This window comes from Teleopsis dalmanni, chromosome 1, assembly GCF_002237135.1.
Source record: "Teleopsis dalmanni isolate 2A chromosome 1, ASM223713v2, whole genome shotgun sequence".
Lineage (NCBI taxonomy): Eukaryota > Metazoa > Arthropoda > Insecta > Diptera > Diopsidae > Teleopsis > Teleopsis dalmanni.
Window position 1 is genome coordinate 169747060 of NC_051846.1, and position 25299 is coordinate 169772358.

General features: G+C 26.8%; 1 protein-coding gene across 1 annotated transcript in view; it reads right to left on the minus strand.

Moving 5' to 3' along the window:
* Positions 1-5079: 5079 nt before the first annotated feature.
* The window catches only part of LOC119666694 (ras GTPase-activating protein raskol-like), an 86577-nt gene continuing 66357 nt past the window's right edge, over positions 5080-25299 (minus strand). The window contains exons 2-4 of the mRNA XM_038075975.1: positions 7939-8051; positions 6256-6282; positions 5080-5253 (exon numbers count right to left, since the gene is read on the minus strand). Coding sequence (XP_037931903.1) covers positions 5080-5253; positions 6256-6282; positions 7939-8051 — 314 coding nt within the window. The remainder of the gene's footprint in view (positions 5254-6255; positions 6283-7938; positions 8052-25299) is intronic.

Here is a 25299-nt window from a genome sequence, read left to right on the forward strand (position 1 = left end):
GATGCCACCAATCAAACACAATTGGAATGCTCTGAATCTATAAAGATGGCACATTTGATCTCTAGGTTGCAGTGCGAAATCCTTTAAATTTATACTTGGACTTGAAAGAACAATTCGATTTCAAGGAGTTCGATTTCTGCATCGCAATGCAAAATGCCCGAAATATGCTTAGACTTGGAAGAATTGTTTGATTTTACGAAGGGAGCAATAGATCTTTAAGTAGCATTGCAAAACCTCCAAAACTAATACTTAGACTTGGAAGAACAGTTTGAATTCTTGAAGGATTAATTAGATTCTATGTAGGGGGTTGCTAAACCTCTAGGTTGTAGTCCAAGATCCGCTAATCTTATACTTGGACTTGGAAGAATCGTTCAAATCCACGAAGTGGCCAAATAAATCTGCAGGTCGGATTGCAAAACCCCTTAAACTAATATTTGGATTTGAAAGAATACTCTGAATCCATAGAGATGGCAAAATTGATCTCTAGGTCGCAGTGGGAAATCCTCAAATAAATAACAACATTAATAATATTATAAATCGGATGGTATATTAATTATTAAGTTATATCAAAAAAAATATATAATATTTATAAATGAATTCCATATAAAATTAATTATTTAACAAAAATCAGTATTAAAATTTAAACTTATAATGAACTCAATTCATTGCTTCACAAAAACCACTAAAATGAACAAATAAAATAAATAAGAGTAAATAATTTGTTTAATACGAAATTTTAGTGTAAATCTTGATTTTTTTTCTTACTCGAATTATTTGGACGCAGTCACTGTCATTATCAGCGAACAGCCACTGCAGGGGCAACATTGGCACCGCCGCCAAAAAACCACAACAGAAAGTGTCTTTGTGCTCAATGCGCTTGCATGCGTGACGTTGAAGTAAAAAAAAAAAATATTTAAAAATATAAAAAAATAAAACATAAACAGTATTTGCAAAATAAGAAAAAAATGTGAAAAAATAATAAAAATCATAGCCGCCGGCAGCTGGCCAAGCAAGTCAAATGCAACTTGAGCTTGAAAAATGCAGAAGAGCAGCGCCAGGCAAAGCTGAGCGGCACAGCACGCAGTGACGTAGTCGAAATTTTTGCGTAAGATCAGAATGCAGTGGAAGACAATTGGAATTTGGAGATAAATTACTAGATCCATCGATCGAGGTAAAAAAAGGCTGTCAGTTTCAAGGCACCTTTAAAAAATATTAATTATAATATATTTTCTTATAATAACGTATTTATTTAACGAAATTTATATCTTATTCTTATAATATCTTATTCTTTTTAAATAAAAATAAAAATTTATTATTTATTTTATTTAATTTTTTTGAATTAATTTCTAATAATCAAAAATTAAAAACATTAATTAATTTTATGTAATAAATTAATTTTAAAAAAATGAAATAAAATTAATAAAAAAATTTGGTTTTTATTTAAGTGGAATCACATATTCGTTTTTATATTTTTATTATATATTTATTAACTTTTCAAGCATAGTGGTACATATATTAGATGGTCTACATCTTTGTAGACTAGGTGAGTGATAGAGTTATAATACACTTAAGGAAATTTAAAAGTACCCTATATCAAGAAATTTACTTAGAATTAAAACTATTGAAAAAGTAGTTACTAAGTAGTTAACTTAGTACAACTGAATATAAATGCAGCTAAAACGATTATGGGTGCTATTCACAAGAAAGCTTAAACATCTAAAACTCATCCTTCTTGATGTAATAGAAAAGCAAATAAATATAAAAGTTTCAACCAAAAAATCCTGTGTGATAGCCATATCAAAAAAGTTCAACAGACTACTACTAGAGTTTTTATAAAGTTCCGCAACCACTAGTCGAGTTCGACGACCAAGTATCACTGAACATTTCCAAAAAGCGCAACACAAGTAGATCCCTGAGGATTACAACAAGAATAACCTGGTTTTCAAGACATTTAGATGTATTCAAGACAACATTAAAATTATACATGGAAACTATTTCGATGCTATTCACAAGAAAGCTTAAACATCTAAGATTCATCTTTATTGACGGACTATATCTAATAAGTCCCATAAAATACTAGAGAGAAGACTAGCAACATTCTTGGTATGACTGGGCCTAATTCCCGGAACCACTAGTTAAGTTCGACGACCAACTGCCGATTAACGCTTCTAAAATGGACAACACAAGCAGATCTTTACGGATTACAACCAAAATAAACATGGTCTTCGTGAAATTTTGATGTATACAATAGATGAGAATAGATGAAAGATGAGAATAGATAAGATGAGAATAGCAACACTGAGTGTATTACGACGGAATCCTGTTCAGTACACCCCGACAATTTGTGAGGAGCTTATTTTTACAATACAATATTGTTTTCGCCACACATTTAAGGAGAATGATAGATTAATTTACATTTTATTGCATTTTTGATGAGTGTTGATCATTTTTTTCTTTATTTCAAGCTATGTCGTTTGATTTTATTTCTTGGTTACTTACTTTAACATCTTTAATTTATTAGAATGATTTCAACAGATTCAAACACAACTTATGGATAATTTAAATAAAAACGTTTTATATAAAACAATGAAAAAAGTTAAATAAGTACATTAAGTGAAGTGCCTTCCCGCTCCATGTACTCGACTGACAATGCAAATGTTGGTAACAAAAAGGCTTAAAAATATGGGGTGGCTTGAGGCATTGATGTGCGTGCTTAAGTATGCGTTGCAATAAAATTGCAAACATAAAAAAATTTCCAAAAAAAAAGAAACATTGAAATTTATAAAGAAAAAAGCCAAAACAAAAATAAATATAAGAAAATTATGTTAAGAAACAACTAAAAAAAAGCAACAAAGAATAAATGAAATGCAAGCACCAATTACAAAACTCCAAAGTAAAAATTACAGTGCACTCAATGCTGCAAATGCTGGAAGAAAAATCAAATAAAACAAAAAGCAAAAACAAAACAAAACCTTAAAATATGGCAAATGTGTTTGGTACTAAAGTTTGGAGTGCCAAATTTGTTTGTCAACAAAGCGAAAATCATTTTGAGAACAGTGGAACGAAATGAATATTGAACACATCATGAGAATAGTGCATAAGATAGCAATGACACAAACGAATCGCCAATTATTTTGAGAATACCAAAATGAAATAAAAATGAGAACACATTACGAGAATAGCAATGACAAGCACACAGCGACAAGAATTTTGAGAACAGTAAAGTAAAATGATAATGAGAACACAAAATGAGAATAGCAATGACAAACACGAATAGAATAGTTTAGTAAAAACTTTATGAGAATAGTTGTTAATAGCAGTGACGCAAACCAACATCTAATCCCTTAAGAACAGTGAAATGCAACGAATATTGCACATATTATGAGAATAGTTGTGACATGAACATAGCGACAAATATTTCGAGAACAGTGAGAAGATGTCAAATTGAGAATAGCAATAGTATAAACCAACTGCGTATCATTTGGGAACAATTGAATAAAATGACAATAGGAACATATTATGAGAATAGCAATGACAAGAACTTAACGACAAAAACAAAGCAGCAATCATTTGAGAACAGAAATATATAATGCAAATGTGAACACATATGACAATGGGAATGCCAGCTTGATATCATTTTGAGGACAGAAAAATATTATGAGAACATATAATGAGAATAGCAAAGACAAGTTCATAATAGAAATCAGTTTGAGAACAATCGGATAAAATAAGAAAGTGAAGATATTATGAGAATAGCAATGATAAGAAACATTTACTTGAAGCACAGTTTGAACGCTTGATAGTGTTCCCAAATGAAAACAGTTAGAGTGCAGTCAGTTAGAGTGGAGAGATATTACAATACAACTACTATTAACGTAATTAGTTAAGTATTATTTGAACGGGGAAGCAATATTTAAATAGAAAGAAAAGGAAATAGATCTTGTTTATCAAAAGTGGTCATTAGATGCCAGCCACAATCTCTAATAAACGCGACAATAAAACTTGGTGTACGTTGACGACACATGTTTACAGTGCCATAGTTGTTCCACCCTCAAAGTAGTCTCAAGTTACTGAACTTAAACTACATAGAGACTGGCCATGGAGTTCGTAAAGAAAGGAATTATATCCTGAGCACTAGGTATAAGCTTACAAACAAAACCATGGATTATTTGATGTATATTAACTCAATAACACCTTAAAAACACAACAACATATACAAGCGGATCAAAATAAATATTTATTTTCAGATGCAATAAGGCGTAATGAGACCCAATAACTTCAGAAGATATAATCATCTTAAAATTCTAGCTATGTAGTCCAAGTAGTGACTGGAATATTCAACCTATGCATATGTATTCAATATTATATTAAAAATAAATGTATTAGTGGTCATTTACGACAATTTATAGGTTACTATTTATAATTGAATATAGTAAAAAAGTAAAAAAAAGGGCTTCGTTAAAGCAATTAAAATTATTTTTATTCAGTATGAATATTTGCAAATGAGAGTGGTTAAGTGTTTTCGTTTGAAATATATTTTGTTTTCCAACATAGTTGTGTTTTAGCACAACGCTATAATAGATGAATAGATTTTCATCTACTACGGATATGGATGGATAAATCTCTATCTAACATTTGTACTGAAAATTTTTTAAAATTCTAATGTTTTATTGCATAAAATGTGTTATAGACCGATCTTGAGGAATTTGAAGTCAAATACAAATCTCTCACACACTTGCAGATATTCTTTATTCTTTAGATAGATTAGATAGATTATTCTTTAGATTCTTTAGATATTATTTAGATATTCTATTTTATTTCTAGGGCCATTAAAAAATTTTGTAAGGGACACATAATGTTATACAAAATACAATTTAATATGAATCATAATATTTTATATTACAATAACTTATAATATAATATAATGCTATATAATATAAAATAATACAAATTAATTGAATTTATAATAATATACATTCATATATAATATAAATATAATATATACAATATAACACATATATATGTAGTATAAAGTAACATAATAATATAATATAAATATATACAAAAATAAGGATTTTTTCACTTACCTAATTCACTATAAAGCGTCGTGTTAAGTGCAATGTCCATTGGACATGTATCAGAATCTTCAGGCTCCTCAGGTAGCGTTGGCGGACCATCCCACAGTACTTTTGCAGGACGTCGCGCTCGATCCAGACGAACACGTGGGTACTCATTGAAGAGTACATCTGTTAACTAAAATTAAAAATTATTTAAATTAGATTAATTAATTATTAAAGTCTATTAGTTAATTTAGAAAATAATTTAATAAAATAGAACATAATTGGATTAAAAAAATTTTAAAAAGGTACATAATAGGTGAAAACATGAAAAAAATATTTTTTATTTATTTCTCATCATAGAATTAATTAAGATAAAATTAAGAAAAATTTAAAAAAAATTTCTGCAGACATTAATATATTTTTTTTATAACTAATAAATAATATTCGTAATGAACAAATAACAAATACTAACTACGAAAATGAGTTCTATTTAAAAACTAAGTAAAATAATTGCAGTAAAATAAGTAAAATTACATTGATGGGTTTTGAAGAATATATATGATGTTAAGCCATATGTTCTAGATTTGAACTTGAAATTATTAATATAGGTTTGCGTTATGATCGAGAAAGTATTTTTTAATTTCAATTTTGAAGGAATTATTTAAAAGAATATAGTAATTATATATATTAATATATAATTATAGTTATATATATATAATTATATGAATGTATATATATATATATATATATATATGTATGTATGTATGTAATTATAGTTATAGTATAATTATAATTAATGACCTCGTAGTACATATATTAGATTTATGAATAAAAACGAAGATATATTATATGAAATTATGGGGCACAATATTGTTAAATAAAATTATCATGATTATTTATTTTATTAAAGCAAAAACAAAAAAAAATATTTTAAAGCTAATAATTGCTGTATCTATAAGTTAATTATATATTACCTAATAACATATATTTAATAAAACAAAATATAAATAAATTAATTTACTATAATTACTTAACTAATTTAATTAAAAATAAGGAACTGAAAAGTTTGTTAAAAGCCTATATTAAAGTATTAAAATAAATAATAAAAACTACTAACAAATTTAAAAATTCATAAATATATTTACCACAAAATAATAACCAAATTTTTAATAATATTTAATTAGTATCTACCCACCTCCTTTTTAGGCGTAGCTGGGAAAATCTATTTTATTTTAAAGAGTTAATTGCAATATATAAGGCATTTTTTAATATATATATTTATATATTTTAGCAATCGGTAAAGCGTGTAATTACAAAGGAAAATAGAGAAGAAATTATTTTTTTTTAATTTAAGTGAATTACTTGTTATTTCTTAATATCTATAAAAACTAAATTACTCAAATATATAAAATATTTTTATTATTTTATAATTAGTTTTTTTAACTACTTGTGTGTAAATATTAATACATACTAATAATTTTTATTAAAATATTTTATGTAATGTTTAAATATTTATTAAACATTCATTAATATAATATAATTTTTTATATAGTAATTAATATTATGACATCTAATTATTATTATATTATATTTAAAATATGGTTTTTTATTAGTATTAATTTTAATAAAATTTTTATTATTATACACTAGTGCGAAACTAAGCAATTTAAAGTTATAGAAATCAAACATTATTTATTACTTTAGTTTTTTATTAAATTTATTTATAATTTTTGCAATTATTATTTAATTTTGCAATGAAATTAAATCTAAATTAAAGCAAATTTGAATTAAATTCTTAATTCTTAATGTGGGGTACATAACACAAGAATATATACATATATAAGATCTATATTATCGTTTTATATGTTGTGCCTTATAGTATTTACTACATAAACAAATATAAATATATTTATTATAGCTTCTTTTTGAACTTGACAGTGCCCTACTATGTTGGTATTATAGTAAATAACTAAAATTAATTAAGCTCTATATTACAATTACTTAATATTAAGGGCTTATTAGTTATTACTTCTGAAATAAGAATTACTTAACTAAAATAATTATAATAATAAAAAATATAAAATCATGTTATTATTCTTATAATTATTTTAATCATGATATAATAATTATTCTTACTTTGATATAAAAATTATTGTTACTTTGATATAATAATTATAATCATAATTAAAGTAATTATAAAATAATAAATATTAAATTATTATATAATTATTTAAATCATGATATAATAATTATTATGATATAATAATTAGTATTTTAACTAAAAAATATAACTATATAATATAATATTTATAATTACTTTATGATTTAATATGAAATATAGACTTACGAAAGTACTTCCAAAGGTTTTAAAAAAATAATTCATTTTCACATAAATACAGTTCATAAATGTTAGCAATAAAAGTTAAACAAAGTCCTATATTTAAAAAAAAAATTTAAACTCCTCCTCTAGAAATAATCTGCTATTCATTACAAATTAAATAAAAAATAAACTTGTATAATTTAATTGCATATTTATAGGGTTAGAAAAAATGTAAATACTGTAGATAAATATATTTGCTTCTGTATAATAATTAAAAATATAAATAGTTATAGAAGGTAATTTTTTTTACAGATAAGTTATATTAATATTTATAATTATGTTTTTTATATCAATGAATGCTCACATAATTTATTATATACTTAAAAACATATTTTATAGTCTGTTTATATTATATACAGTCATTTGATATTTGTTAAATATGTATTTAATATTTTATATAATTTTGTAATTATATGCATTTTAAATATTAACATTATAATATAAGATAAATATTCTTCTACACTTAAAAATAATTAATGCTTATTAAATCATTCTTACCGAAATTTCCTCACTGCAATAAGCTGTGAAGGACTGTTCATCTTGCTGCAAAACACAGTATAAAGGACCCCAAGGTAAGGTTTTAAGTTTCTGTGTTAGTTCCCCTTCAGTTTCTGAAATGAAAAAAATGAAAATAGTTTAAGCACATTTTTTAAATACTTTTATTATATAAAATATAATATTATATACATAATATATAAACAACATATATATGTATATATATATATTTGATGTATATATATATTTGAGCGGTTTTGTTCTTTCAATGACATGTCCTAAAGAATATGTTTAGTTTAAAGTTCCCGATTTTATATTGAATCGTTTAACAACCGCTGAACGTGCTATAATTTTCCAAGCTTACTTTACTTGTATGACAATTTTTCGATTGCAGTTTTCTTCAATGAGTTGGCTCATTTTTTAATTAGTGGATATGTCATTAAACAAAGTTATTGTTTCTGAGAAAATTAAAATCCTCTAGTAACTATCGAAAGATTGTTACATCCAGAGAAGCTATTGAACGATCTGGCATTTAGTCTAAATAGGACAGTACTTATTTGAAAATGACGAAGGAAACATAATTACCAATTTATGTAAATGAAGATTCGGGTGTGGAAGAAACGTGGTTTTAAAAAGTTGGTGTCATAAAAACACAACATACCTGTATCATCATGTTCATCGTGATGAACATCACAAAGGCGAAATATTTTTTCAGTATTACGTGCAGGATCAGGTAATGCAAACTGGCGACATTTATGGCTGAGTTGATTAGATAATTTTTTCAAACAAATTCATTATTGTAGTATGTCCCGTAACGAACATTTAAGTGGTGTTGTACTTTATGCCTAATGTGAAGTACCAAACAATACACTAAAATAAAAATTTGCACAAAATCTCAATTTCAATGGAATATTTACTTTTAGAAATGGATACCTCTAAATGAATACCTTTCATAGACCTCACTAAACCCGTGTTTCAAGCCCCCCAATATCTCACGTTATACTTCGATAATCAACCCATCATTCCACTCTACAATCTAGGCTTGACCTTGGTCCCAGGGTCCACCACTAGCCCCCGCGCTGCGTAATAAAACCACCCATTTATATACTTCATGTCCACCTGCAGGCTTTCTTTCTACTTCATCCATTTCTAAGAGGTGATTTTAGTAGGTTAAATTTCACACTGTAGTTGTTGATGCTTATTACTTAATTATTTAAACTAATTTAATTCCTGGATATTATTTAAATACTTTATTATAGTCGGAAAGAAAAGTTAGATTGGGGTGGCGGCTCTGTATCCACAGCACACTTCTGTTCAAACAATGACCCGCTGTGATACTACCACTACGCTGTCGTAGTACTCTAAAGATATTATATATTCGAATTTTCTGTCATACTAACCACAAACACAGAATGTTTATGAATGTTCTTAAATTAATTAGTGTTATAATCAAAAATCTAGCATAAACTCAAAATAGATTTTTTAAATCTGAAAACTCCTTTATTCAAAATTCAATACGAATAATAGAGGTGGGAGAATCTTCACGGACTAATTATTCTTATATTGAATTGTATTTTTTTATATTAAAAACAAGAAACAAATCACTTGAACTCTATAAGAATTTCGATATTTATATGCTTACAAAAATTATTTAAAGCTATTATTATTATTTAAAATTATTTAGTGCTGTTCTAATGCACTAAAATTAGACTTTAATTATATGCTTCAATGCACAATGATAAAATTTCGAGATTAATAACCAGACAAGAACTATATAGAAGTAATTTATAGCAAAATGTGGAACAATACAAAATTTATAAAATTTCTTATTTTATTATAGATGAAGTTAATAGATTAAAAGAATGATTTGCAGCCTATGGAAATTTTTATGATTTTTTTTTTTGGGGATAATCAAAAGCAATGTTTGTATTTCCGCAATACCAAATGGTGTATATAGGCATTGTATATCCCCAGGCAATGTCGAGAATTTCATTATATCGTTATGAAGATATAAACAAAACTGAAGGCGAAAATCAGAGAACTGTGAAATTATGCAAAACATTTGTTTAATATTTTCGATTCTTATTAAAAAATATTTATTCGATTATAAATATTATTGTTTTCGTCGTTGTTAGTATTGTTAAGATATTTTTAATAATATTATTTGAAGAATTAAAAGAAAAATTTGATGAAAAAAATATAGAAAAACAAACTACGTTCGAAGACTATAGAAATCGTGAAGATAGTGATAGTGAAGAGTTTTTATTAAACAATGGCAAATAAAAACACTACACTCGACAGAGTAACCCAGAGAGGAAGAAGAAGAAGAAAAGAAAAAAATAAATATCTCAACTTAACGTCGAAAGGTCAGTCAGTCGGTCAATATGAATTTATGAATTTATTTAATATTGCTATTAAATTTTTATGGAATTTTTAAATAAATTTGCTGGAAGCATTTTTCAAGTACTTCACTCTTCTCTTTGTCGGAGTATGCGTGCTTGTGAGCGTGTGTGGCAAAAGCATAACTAATAACATTTTTAAATGCTTAAATGAATAAACAAATTTTATATAAGAAAAAAAATTGCAAAAAAAAACTTTAAATATTAATTGGTGCCACTTTAAGCATAAATTTGAAGAAAAAAAATATTATTAATATAATTTTTATTATGTGAATTTGTTAAATATTCACAGAAATCGTTTATTAACGAATGCTTAATTAAAATATTAAATTATTGAAATTAATTAATGAGAAAATTATTTTAAAAATTGAATCAATCCAAATGAAACTGGGTTGAGGGTGGAAAGTCCACGCTTCTGAAATTTTTGATTTTTTTATAATTTATTAAATATTATAAATCAATTGTAAATTAAATAGTTTATTTTATTTAAATATCTCTTTAAATATTTTTATATTTTATAAATATTATACTATTTATAAATATTTCAATATTTAATAAATATATAAATATTTTAATATCCCTTTGTAGTGACAGACGATTGAAGCTATGCCATACATTATATACTATATAGTGTTTTATAACTTAACATAGGTGTAATATGTATATAAATTAATCAATAATAAAAATTAATAAATAAATTAATAAAAAAAAAGAACTAACTATTTTTTGTATTTGCTTTAAAGATAAATTCATCTAGTGAAGTTATTTTATTTATTAGATGAATAAAGCAATCGTTGTTAGATGGCGAAATGTATCCTCTAAAAATAGGAGATATTGTGTTTTAAATATCTCAACATAAAAATTATTTTATGTTGTGTGTCGTGAAGACTATAATATTGTTCGTGGGCCCATAAATACTCTACAAAAAAATTAATTGTGTACACCCAACCAAAGCAAATATAGTTAGATTGAGAGATGGATATTCACACCAACATCAACATTTCCATATGAAGATGTTTATTTACTCAATGGAGTCAGGAGATTGTAGACATATTATTACACAATGTGTATTTATATACACAGATTTCTATAGGAGATTGCAGACTGTTCTGATTTTTCAGTTGAAGTTAATTAGGCTCGAAATCTATCTTCGATTTCGAGTTGTCATTTGACATTGATCCTTTTCTGTCTGCAGTTCTTACAGATGAAATTAAGGAAACTTGATAAGTTCATCTTTTTTATTTCTATTAGGTCAGCAAAAAAATGATCTCCAATATATTGAAGTCCCTTAGTTTATGGTCCAGGTTTTCCAGATAATTTTATGAGATTCAATTATTCAACATTAGACATGAGTTGTCCTTGTCAGGTCAGTGAAACCAGTTTGGTTTGCAGTTTTATTGTTCCAAATAAAGTTATAGAGAACTGATAACTTTGCTATGATTGTGTTTGCAAGACTAGTGTCGAAATGAACTTCTAGTCATTAAAGCCCCGTTGTCTAAAGCCCTGATCTTTCAGATAAAGTAAAAGAGATCCGATAAATATAACTGAGTTTTATAAAGTATATTAAAAACATTAGATAGATTAATAGTTGATCAAGTCAGTGCAAACAGGAACTACTATGTATTATATGTACCTTCGTACATAATCTTGGACAAAATTTATAAACGTGGTAAATAATTGATAGATTCCACTTTCTCTTCGTCATGATGATTCCAGCCGCTTGGTGCACTTGGTGAAATAAGATATTTTTATACATAAGCTAATAGCATAATATCATAGTAGTGCTTCATTAAAAACACAAATAAAATTTTTTTAATACAGTTTTTATAAGATCTAAAAGACGTTTTGCTCTTCTCCCGTCCCGTCCAACGACTTCGTAGTCTGCAGAAATTTTGCTAAAACAAAAGCTTATTATGAACGTCGTTTGAATTCTAACAGTTCGATTAAGTTAGGTTGGAGAAGTGGCTTTATACCCAAAAAAGCGCACTTGAGATTTTGTACCTAAAAAAGCCCACTCGGGGGAGATAAGAGTACTGATATCATCAATAAATCATATATAAAGGAAATTTACAAGTAAAATTAGCAGTAAAACGGAATGATTTTGTTAAAAATCTATAAATTTTATTAGAATAATATACGGATATTCACTGTATTTTGCAAAGTCATTGCTAGGTGCACGAATGCAAGTACACCTCTATTGCAGAATGGCAACATCATAATGCAACAGCTGTTTTTGCAACATACCACATCGAAGTGAGAAGCAGTAGATTTCTAAACAGCTGTGTTTTTTCCTTTTTTGTTTCGTTGCAAGCATATAGGTACACATAGCATACATACATGGGTTTAGATATAGCAAGATTGCAAGCAATTGCAAGAAACTTTGTGCGTATATTTTACTGTTGTATATTGCAAACTTAAGCAGTCTGTGTATTTCGTGCACTTTGCAATGAGTTTGCAAGACAGAGTGAATATCTCTTATGTATTTAAATATTAGAACACGAAGTTTATTACTAGATCGTTAAAATCGTCACATATTTATTTATAAATCTTTAAAATATATATCATAAATTACTAATTAATTTATGTTTTTTTATGATATAATTTTTTATATAATATATATATATATATATACGATTGAAAAATTTGGTTCATGAAAATATTTTCAGTTTAATTTTTTCATTTATTTTATATGTTAATACTGGCACTAATAAAAATGAAAATATATTTTAAAATTTTTCGTTGTATTTTTACAATTTTTTTTTTTGCATTATTTTAGAATAAATATAATAAAATTTTCACTCTTTAGTTTTCACTAATGAAAACTGCATTACTTGTGACCCAATTCAACATTTTCCAACTGCAAGCAAATGCAGTCGGATTTGCTGACATTTTAATTAATTTGTGAGTGGCAGCAGAAAAATGAATCAAAATTAATCAGCAAATAAAATTAGATTACTTAAATAAAATTTATGCAATTTCCTTAAATAATATATAATTTTAATTTATACGAGTTTATTAATAGGAAGAGAAAACAATAATTACTTTAACAATTATAATTATGCAAATGAAATTATCGAGAGAAAAAAAAGCTTGAGAAGCAGGCGATGCAGGCGAAGAAAGTGCAAATTATCGGAAAAATTATAACACCCAAAAATTTCTTTTTAATGAAATTTATTTAAACAAATTGTGCGGTAATAAAATTTTAAGTTAAAAATAAATAAAACAAAATAGTGTAAGTGAAAATTTTTTAACGAAATTATGGCAAAAAATAAGGTAACTAAACTTTACGGTCAATATGCGTCCAACAACAAAAGCCACTGCCCAAATCCCAAATTACAGTAGCAAAAACCAAGGCAAGCAGAACTAATTCGGCAATTAAGAGAGTTAACCGACTGCCGGATGATTTTAGATTTCGGTGGGTTTGAACGATTTGTAAAACGGAAATTCGAAAAGTGCTTAGTATGAAATGCTCGTATATTAGAAATAAAAATAAAGCGAAGCTAAACTAAAAAATAATGTAAAAAAGAACTTTAAGTCAAACTAAAAAAACAGAAACCAATTAGTAGTTTAAAACGAATCAGAATAAACTAAAAAAAAATTATCTTCTGCTTCGCCGAAACTTCTATACCCTACGTACACACGGTTATATATTAAATATTAATAAAAATATATATTTTTATACACACGAATATATATATTACAACTTTAGCAATATTATTCTTGAATTTCGGGTTTCGTTTTTAAAAGCTGATCCAGTCTTTTTTCATTACTCATCTAAGATCAATAGCAAGAAAATACCTAACATATCGAAAGAAATGCTTATCTTATGTTATAAAGTCCGGAATATTTTTTAGGTACATTGATATGTTTCAGATTATATCTAAAATTTTGATATATGTAAAAATATAGTATATAGTTGAATTTCATTCAAATCAGTTAGATCTGATATCTAAGCTGATTCTAATGAAATTGAGCACATATAAGAAATATTTTCTTCAACTTTAACTATATGTATACCAAAATATATTATGAGGAAAAATATGTCGGAATTTCTCAGTTATAACTATAACATTTTGAAATCAAATCATCCAACTTTGGTCATTTCTATAGGTAAGTATGATCGCAGTTCGTTCTTAAACATTCGATGTGTAACATTTGATACGCCTATTAAACGTTATATATTATATTATATATTATCGATCCGATGAAGATTATTCATAATTTTTATAGTATCCAATAACGAATCAAAAATATGTCTTAAACCACACGTATGAAGTAGTCCGTCTACTATTTTTTGATTTTCTACTATTAATCAGAGAAGAGTGAAGCTACTTTGTGATTTCATTCAATCCAATTGAGCTTTAGATTTTGCCCAATCTAATTATTGTTCTGCTAAGACATTATCTTATAGAAACATGTAAGGGTTTTTTAAAGCTTTTTTTACCGATTATTGCCTTAGCTGTGGCTCAGAGAAGGAAGAAGAAAATCTCACTTATTTAGTCTGTCAATATCTCGTACTCGTCTGTTAGCGTTTAACGATTCTAGAGTCTCCTTTGTTTGACGCCAGTGTTTTTTGATATTCCTAGTATAGTAATTAAAGACGTTTCATCAAAATGACAAACTGGTCCCATTGATCTAGTCTGTCAATACCTCTTACTCGTCTGTAAGCGTTTAACGATTCTACAGTCACTTTTGTTTGACTTCAGTGCTTGTTTGATATGGCCATTATAATAATTAAAAATGTTTCATTAAAATGACAAACTGGTTTCCCGATTCGTAATAGGTCTTTTGGGAATACTAGAATGCCACTAGAACTATAAAATTACAATGGAGCTACTTAAATCGGGTAAATATGGATGCGTCATCTTGTATGACCAACTGTCACTGATATTTACCATCAACATTCAGTGTTTGATTCACTGTAATTCAAATATAGTTATCAATTTTATATACTCTTTTCGAGTATATGTCTGAAGGTTATAAAGTATTCATAATATACATATATGAAAACTTCAGAAAATCTTTACCGAAATAATATCGATTTGTAGCCATCCAGAATGAAAACAACAAAGATATTATGAGCTAATAACTTTAAACGTTATTATGTATAATAACTTCATGGATTATGACTATAATCCTACAGTAACATTTTATTTATTATTAACAAAAAAATTATTTAAACGTAACATATATAAATAATATAAAAATAATTTGTGTTGTTGTAGTTTATTACTTTTCGAAACCATTTCTTTATCAAATATAATCTATGTAAAAAGTTTTGTAAAAGAAATTTATTGGTATTATTTATTGTTATTAATGCATAATTTAATTATTTTTTTTTTTGTTTATTTTATTAGTCAGTCAAAAATTCAATTAATTAAAAATAAATAAAAATTGTGTTGTTACAATTCACTACTGTTTAAAACCTGTCCATTAAATACAATATTTTCATTTCAATTAAATAAAATACTACCGTCATAACAGATCAATTAATTAAAATATTAAAATATTTTTTTGTTGTTGTAGTTTACTACTATTTGAAACCTCTCTATAAAATACACTAGCTTCGTTTATATTAAGTAAAGTAGTCACTGCCGTCATAACTGAAGTTAAAATTAAATTTATAATATTATTTTATGTATATTTTAGTTTAAAAATGAATTTGTAAAAATTAAAAAATTTATAAGAATAAGTATATCAAATTATTTAAAAATATTTTTTAAAATAAATTGATTCTTCTACGTAACTGAAGTTCAATATAAATATGTACTCGTAAAAGAAAACCGCGAAGCGCGTTAACATTTAAATTGGTTTCAGTCATGATATTGAAGAAATTATTTAATATCTGGAAAAGAAAATTATAATAAATTATTATTACAGCACAACTCTCTAATAGCATTATTGCATTCATGACTTATAAACGTTCTCTTTTAATGTTAGATGCTTTCCATTGTTCACTTTTTGTATCTTCGCTTCTTCACAATTTATCTTTTTTTTCGTATTTCTTGGTTTTTGCTTGCAGCGGCAATTAAATAACCGCAATGCGGTAATAACCGTTAACATTAGTTTTCACGCCGAATGCAGTACAGACCGTCAAGGAAATCTAACCATAAACTTGGCTTAATGGAATAAAAAACTTTACACTTGATCTTTACTTTTAATCGGTAAATATTCAGAGATATACGCATAATATTGTTTTAATTATATTATTTTGTAACTCAGTAAATTTAATATTAATTTCATTATAATTCTATTCACAATTATGTTTGACGATATATCCATTTCCATAGAAAATAGTTTATAATATAACATAACATATATAACAGTAAAAAACAAACAAAGTTACTGTAATTATTAATCATAACTTGAGATAATTATCTCAAGTAATAGACCTATATATAATAGACACATATACACAAAATCTCAATATACAAGAGGAGTATGTTTAAACTTTGTCGATACTCAAATGCCCTTTTCACAAATTTCTTTAAGATGAACTTTTATATTAGATTCTTGCTTTTCTATATAGGCTCTTCATATATGAAGCATCTCAAATAGTCTCTCTAAATAACAGTCTTTCTATTTTTCACATATCAGCTGTTCAGCAGTACTGCTGTTCCCCAATCTTTTTTTAAGGAAATATTAGAAAGGCAGTAGAATAAACTAAGCAAGTTCGATGAGTTTTAAGTCCTCTTTACCTAGGTATACAAAAGAACCAATGTAGCATCAATCTATTTTTTATTAACGAATTTTAAAAGTTAGAATCTTATTTCAGATGTTAGAATACTAAGTTCACCATTGCAAACTGCAATAATAAAATATTATAAAATATATAGAGAATATCATAACACTGGTGACCTTGTCAATCTTTGAAGAACGCCTAAAATATAACACCTAATATATAAACTCATGTCAATAGTTATTGTAAACACCTTCTTCTAAAACCAAAATAATTTATAATACCAAGCATTATTAAAATTATTGGAAAAAGTTGAGTTAAGGTTGCACGCCGAACACCCAGATAGGATGAACTACAAAACTCAGCACATAGGATCTGAACTTAAATCCAACTAAAATCTAGACTAAAAACAGGTTTCAAAAAATATTTAAATTACGGTGAATGCCAACAGTGATGAGAAGACGTTAGGAGCATTCAAGTTAAAAATTCTTCAGTAGATCTATGGTCCCTTACGCGTTGGCAGCGGGTATAGAATAAGGCGGAACGATGAGCTGTAAAAGCTGTATTGCGACATTGACATGATCGTGATTGATCATGTCGTGCGAATGAAAGAATATGGTCCGGTTAGAAACGTGTTTTATTTGGTACCCGTTGATAGAAAAGGCGATAGATGGAAAATCTACCGCATCTTTGATGGAAAAAAAATTAGGTGACCAACGATACGGGGACGATCAGTACTACCAACTGGCAACACCACGTCACTTATCGGGCTTGCTAACAGAACGCTGCCAAGGACGACTCATGTCTGTAATGAACAACGAAGGAATATAAAATATACTAAATAAAATTGTAAAATATTTATTTAGAAAGTAATTTTTTCTTTCAATAAAATCTTCTTAATTACATAAACTATCGTTTTTTTATTTAAAATTTATAAATACAAATACATACATATATACCCGTATTGATAATAAAACACCACATTAGAAGGTATAATAACCCATTAAAGTAAGTAATTCATTATGCAAAACCTCTTAATAAGAAGATAAATGATAATTCCTATACTTTATCGTCGTACATAATGTCTAACTACATTAATGATTTATGTTATTTTTATAACTCATTTATTATTTTTATTCTTAATAATTATTTTTTTAAAACACTTTTCATTAAATTTTGAAATTTATTTCATGCTTTTTAATTGTCTTCTGAAATCGCTTCTGGGTTTTAAAGCGATAATTCTTGTTCCGTCATTACAGTATTTTCTGCTCATTAAACTCTGTTGTCATCTCTGCTAACAATTTCGTTACGACTTGAGAATTTAGTAACTGTGACTTTTACGTTTGTCTGACATAAAGTATTTTACACACCGATTAACTCTCAAATGTTCCATTGCAGCGACAAAAAAATGATGTTCTATTCTAATGTTGACACTTTCGAAATCCACCAAGAGGAAGACATGGAAAACGTGGAAAACGTGGAAGAAGTGGAAGAAGAACTTCAAATTCGTGTTAGTGGGACTTCTACGGGCTTCGTACCGATTACGAACAGAAGAAGGCAAAATATAAACTGTTATAATTTTATGAGTAATAAAATTTAACCGGATTACGACTTACATGTACCCAAACTCGTAAACCTTAAAAGTACGTCAAGCATAGAAAAAATGCCATAAAAAACAGCGAACAATTCACTAAAAAGCAGAAAAACATTGTCAATGGGAAAAAATTACATGAAAGTCGCCAACTTTAAAAATTTAAAGTTGGCGGTACTTGGCGGCAGAGTTGAGCGTGCGAGTATTTCGAATGATGCTATTTAAGCGGTACGAAGACCTTTTATTGCAGCTCAATTTGCTAAGTGAGGCATATTTGAGGTTTTATCAGACAAAAGGATTTTACGGTGGAGTGTTCGACTGAGTTTTGGAGTACAAATACTTTAAAAGGTATTCGAAGTTGTTTGGATTTTCAAGAGTTAAAAGTGGTTCAATTGAAACATGCTTTTATTATAGAATATTAGAAATAAAGATTACTTTAAAAATATTATAAATAACAAATATTAAAAGCCATGGAAAAAAATATTCTAAATATAATATATATCTATATATTTATTTGTTGGTTCAAAGTGTATGCATGCGTCTCAAAAAACTCTCTACACCAATGTCATCCTTAAACTTCTCGTGGTGATCCCTGTTTTAAACATATGAGGCAATGACCAACGAAGTGTTCAGCGGCATAACTGTTCCACAACATCTGGTTATTGGGGGAAATACCAATTGCCACATAAAGACTAGAACAGGTTCAGAGGTCCGGGATCTAACAACTTTTATGTAAGGTAGCAAGCCTACCACCAAAATAGAATGCTTTGGTCTAATCAGCCACTGTATTTGACTACTAACTGATTCGAGTATTCACAAGAGCAACTTCGGATAGGAATGGAAATTTGGTAAAATTTGGTAATACTAAAATTAATTTTAAAGTTAGCTAAGAATAAGAAACTGCAGCACAAGGGCATTCACCCTATATCTTTTTATATTGTCCAATGTTATATTATATTATATTTTGTTTAATTTATATAATATATAATATAGACGAAAACAGAAATTTAAAGACTTCAACTTAGCATTTTGAAATGGTTACATGACGACTCTCAAAAACGTTAAGCAGATGGTTCCAAAACACTTCAGAGTGTTCGAGTCGGAATAGTGGAATCTGGGGCACACAAATCAATTATATTAAGCACAGAGACCACAATTTTGCATTCAGAACTCTGTACTTTAATAGATACCGTGGAGATCTTATTCAAAAGAGTACTTAAAAAAGTTATAATCATAATACACTCAGACAGTCTCTCAGTTCTTAAAGCTTTAGAAAATTACAAATTCATATCATAAGTCCTTATATGGTAGAGTGTAGTAATGCGCTCAATCACCTGGCCATTCACAAGCAGTTCTATGTTTTTAGGGTGCCCGAACATAAACAACACGAAGGCAATGAAAAACCGGACCTTTATGCCCAAAAAAGGGGTGGATGAGCCATTCATCGGCGCAATACTCGTCTTTGATTTCAATAAAAACAACATAAAAGATGAAACAAAAAAATGGAAATCACAAAATATTGGAATAGCATTGACGGTCTAAATCACATTAAAAAAATTCTTGAATTTTGAATATTTAATCAGAAGGGCATTTAAATTTTAGAGAAGCGCCAAAATGATTGTATTGATATTGAAGTAAACTGAAGAAAACATCAACCCTTTCATACACTATTCACATAAATATTTACCAATTATATAGTAATACTCTCTAATCCGAAGAGGTGCAAATACATGAAAATATTCAAAGATCTTGAAGATCTATATATATTCTATATACATTTACACATGTGTAGTTGTGTGAATTAAACGGTTATTAATGCACCAAAAAAAATTTTGTTTGTAACAAACTAAGAATACCAAATAACAAACGTAGGTCGCCTAAATAAAAAACACTTTAGTTTGTGTTGTAAATTTTTATGATTATATGTATGTCTAAGGTTAAATCAAATCATCTGAAACTTATAAGCGGAAAATAGCAACATAAAATTATATTTGGGCAATTGTTGTACGATTATATTAATCCGATTATAGCTTTAAAATCGTGTTATAACATCGTAAAAGTGTAAGGAACAAATTACATGAAATGACTCTTAAATATGTTATGAATGGACTTAGTTACATGGTATGTTTACAAGCATTATCAATTAGTACTCATATAGAATATTAAAAAATGACACAAAAACCAAGAATATAAGAATTTATTTTGATTTATAAAATTAATATAGAGGTTTTTCGAAAAGTAGTAAACAACAAACAACAAAAATTATTTTTTATATTATTTTAATTTATTAAAGTTTTGGCTGACCATAAAGCTATTTCGAGTATTGCTAAATACCCATCATCAGTAGTCTTTGAATTATTTTTTGTATTTAATTATGCGTAAATAATTTTTTTGAGACTGCAAGTACCAAGAATCAAACTCGTGTCCTGCCAAATTTGAAGCTCAGAGTTAGCGCTCTGACTCATTTTATATATATTACATTTATTATATAATATATAGGTTTTCTGTCATATTTGTGAGCAATATTAGTAAATTAAATAAATATTTAATTTATTTCATGTAAAAATTAGAAAAAAAACTATTGTTTAATAACTTAGAACCAGTAACAGCTGAAGAATAAAAATAAATGATCCATTAGTCATTCTCTCCAGTACAAATAAATTGTAAATAGGCTCTTAAAATAATATGACTAAGTCTAAAATTTTTTGCAGTTTCAGAATCATGAAAAAGATTTAATTAACTAAAAAAATAAATAAATTTTTTCTAATTTCAAGGCCTTTACTATGTACAGGCAAATCATTGTATGTTAATTGTATAGAACTTAATTATTTATTTCCAGATGATTTTAAATTATTTAGAAAAAATTACTTAACTATATTAATTTAAAGCAAAATTAGTTATAAGCATGACCACTCTCATATAGTATTACATAAAATAGTGGTAAATATAAGTCCATAATTCTATCAAGATGTTAAGTTGGATTGAGATCGAAAAAATTGGCAGTACTTCATATCATATCCTTATATAGCTAATGCATGTATCCAAAAATATATATGTTTCAATTAATTAAAAGCAGCATTCTTGAAATATGTTTTATAATGGATAAACAATAGAAAGCGAAATATACTACACAATAATAATTATATGTATTATATAAATTAAATTTAAATAAAAATTAATTACATTACATTTAATGTTTTATATTATTATTATATTTAATATAAATAAATATTTATTTATAATTAATTAGTATATGATATGCGTATATCTTCCACCTAAAATTAAATCGCAAATTTTCGTAAGAGAGTATTTGGATTAATATATAATCCAATGCCAGTATGGAGTTATAATGCTTTCGTTATTAGAAAACATTACAAGAAGAATATTCACAAACTATATATTTTGAATATCAACATATTTAAGAAACGGTTATCAGACTACAGTTAGTAGATATGTGGATATCAGCATTATAATATTAAATCGTCAGTTTTCATTATATGGAAAATAGATTTACAACTTAATCTGTTCGAGGCTAGCATAGGTAGAGTATTACAGTAATATAAGTACTTTCAACTCAATTGAATGTAGTAGCATTTTTAATGCACTGATGAAAATTAGAGTTCTGGAATATCTTTTAAAAATAATTATATTATACTTTAAAAACAGAACTCTTTGCACAACTTTAAATATCACAGATTACTTCTACTTTAAGGAATGGCAACATCGGGTGGAGCATTCTCAAAAATTAATATGAACGCACTTACTAAATTCAAATATAAATGTTTAGATTAATCGTGGGATTGGAGACTTGGGATTTCAAATAACGCAGTTTCTTACAAGGCATGTAAGCTTCCATGAATTTTTATACCGGTTCAGGCTGGCAAGAAATCCGTACTACCATTAGCGGGACTGTACTTAGTACGCAATAGGAGTAAAGCACGCTTAGTACTCTTCTAATCTGTCATGTGAAGAAATATCTTAATTAATCTTACTACAGGGATCTCTGAGATTTTGAGCTAAGAATGCGTGAACTTTTTAGTCCGTAGGCATGTATGACTCATTGAATCGTGCATGAATCGGGCATGCAAATACTACAAGTAATTTGTTTTTTTTGAAGATTTTTGCTCCAGGTTTGATACCAAAAAAAAGTACTACTAGTATAAGTACTGTCTCAACACTCTTCATTATAAGTATTATATGTATTTTTAGTATTTACAGACATACAAACTTGTGGGTGCAAGCATATATGCATTACAATTACAATATAAACAGTAAAAACCGCAACAGGTTGGTTTAAAAATTGTCAGCTGTTAAAAAATAAAATTAAGAAAAAATAAAGATAAATAAAAGTACCATTAAAATTGTGTGAAAAAATAAAAATTTATGTAGAAAACCGCAAATAAAACATTTATACTCAAGAGAACAGTCTTTGTTGATGAAGTCAACTTCTCGAAATCTATTAAAAATATTCCAAGATATGTGTTTAAAACTGGTTTTAATTTGAATTAACAGACACGGACATAAGCTTATTATACAAGTAAGATACATAATTTATATATACAAAAAAAATAAATTTTTACAAAATTTTTAAAATTATTAACCAGCAATTAATTAATTAAACTTTTTTTTACTTGAATTTCGCATGTTAACATTTAATTTGTTAATAATAACAGTTCATGTAAATTTAGTAACTAATTAGTTTTCCCCAGTGGCGTTTCTTTAAATATTTAATTTTAATTACTAGAACTGACAATTCTAACAGTTTTATTTATATATTTTTTTATTTTTTATCACTATATGGTTTTCTTCAATTTGATGTAAAAAAAATTGTCTTCAGTCAACAATTATATGTGACATAAAAATAAAAATTGAAGTAGGTCGATATATGCATATTTAAATAAAATTCAATTAATTAAATTTTTTTTTTTTGGCCAAAAGATATAAAAACATAAAAGAGTTAAAGCTCAAGAAAATATAATAAATTGAAGTGTTGAAATGCTAGCAAATAAAAATAAAAATAAAAAATAAATAAAATAGAGAAAAAGAAGGCAAACACAGGTAAACAAATTCGGTTTTTCGGTTAAAGTTGGTCAAATAAAATAATAGAAATTTGGGTCAAAAAGCGAATGAAGCGGTTGGAGTTAAACATTTTAACAATTAGATTTTCTGAGTGGGTAATCAAAATGTTTAATATGTTAAATGAATACAATTAAAATATAAAGGCATTTGAATTACTTAAATAATTTGTCAATTTTGATTTTTTTGTTTTTTGTTAAGAGTTTAGTCTTAAGTATTTAATAAAAATATTAAGTCAGCATAAGAAGTGAACATTTTTCTATTTATGTAATGCGTGGAATAATATTAAAAATAAATAAAATAAAATATTTATTTAAATATATTTATTTATTTTTTATATATAATTTAATTCAAATTAAATAGTAGCTATAAATTATTTGCTTTTATTGAATTTATACAAACATATACAATATAAATCAAATCAATAAATTCAATTTATTCAAATATTATTGCTTGGTCAATTTTTTGGTAAACTAAATAAAAAACGAAAAAAAATTTAATCAATAAATCATGCTTTTTTATTACATTTTTTATGTTCTATGGGAAGAAATCAATTTCGAAAAAAAAGGGTAAGACGGATTCGAATAGCAAAAAAAAGACAAGTACGAAAATTTTATTTAATTTATTGAAATTTGACTAACCATAAAACACTGTTTTGATTATTACCAAGTACTCATCATCAGTGGTCTTAGGAAATATTCGAATTTCTTAATTAGTTTATAGTCCGTATTTTATTTATTTGGACTGCAAGTGACAGGCTTAGAACTCGTGGCTGTCAATATACTCATCATAAACTAATTACGAAATTCGATTACAATTACAAAACACTGTGTTGAAAAATATTTTGTTGAACTATTCATTTCAATTTAATAACAATATTGACAAAAAAATACAATATCATTAACTTAAATACTTAATTGGAATACCAAAGAATCTCCAATGGTATCAATTAAAGTTATATGTTTGGCATAACTTCCCACTTAGTAAGCGGCGAGATCTACCAATACCTGTGCTGATTTTTGGTTTAGAGCATTCGGTTGGAAAACTCAACTCCAAGCCGAATGAAAGTATGGTAAATAAACACAATTATTCTAACCATTCAATTTACAAATCAAATCTAAAGTTTGGGTTTTAACCACAGCCACCACAAAACTGCCAACCTCAATTGGTGAGAACAGACGAAGCTGTTGGTACTGACCCCCATGATACCAGATACGCACCCTCGATCGGGTGCCGCAAACGAAAACTCACTTACTATGATTTACACTTCAAATATTGACAGATGATGCCGGAATTTTAGACGCTTCATACGATAGGCATGCCTTACCCCGGGAATATTCTAACCCTTTTCACACGAAGGGTGCTCACTGGGTATTCTTTATACCCAGTCTAGAATTTTATTCTAGACTAATATTTATCTTTATTATAAATGAGTATTTGTATACAAATTTTATTCTATTCAGTTGTTTTAAAATTTTTTCCCTGATGATGGTTTTAAAAAACCGAAACGTCGGAAATAAATATTAAATAAGTAAAATAATAAGAAAAATTTTTTATTAAAAAACCAAATTACAAAATCTGACTGATAGCCCAATACTCATTTATAATAAAGCTAATTA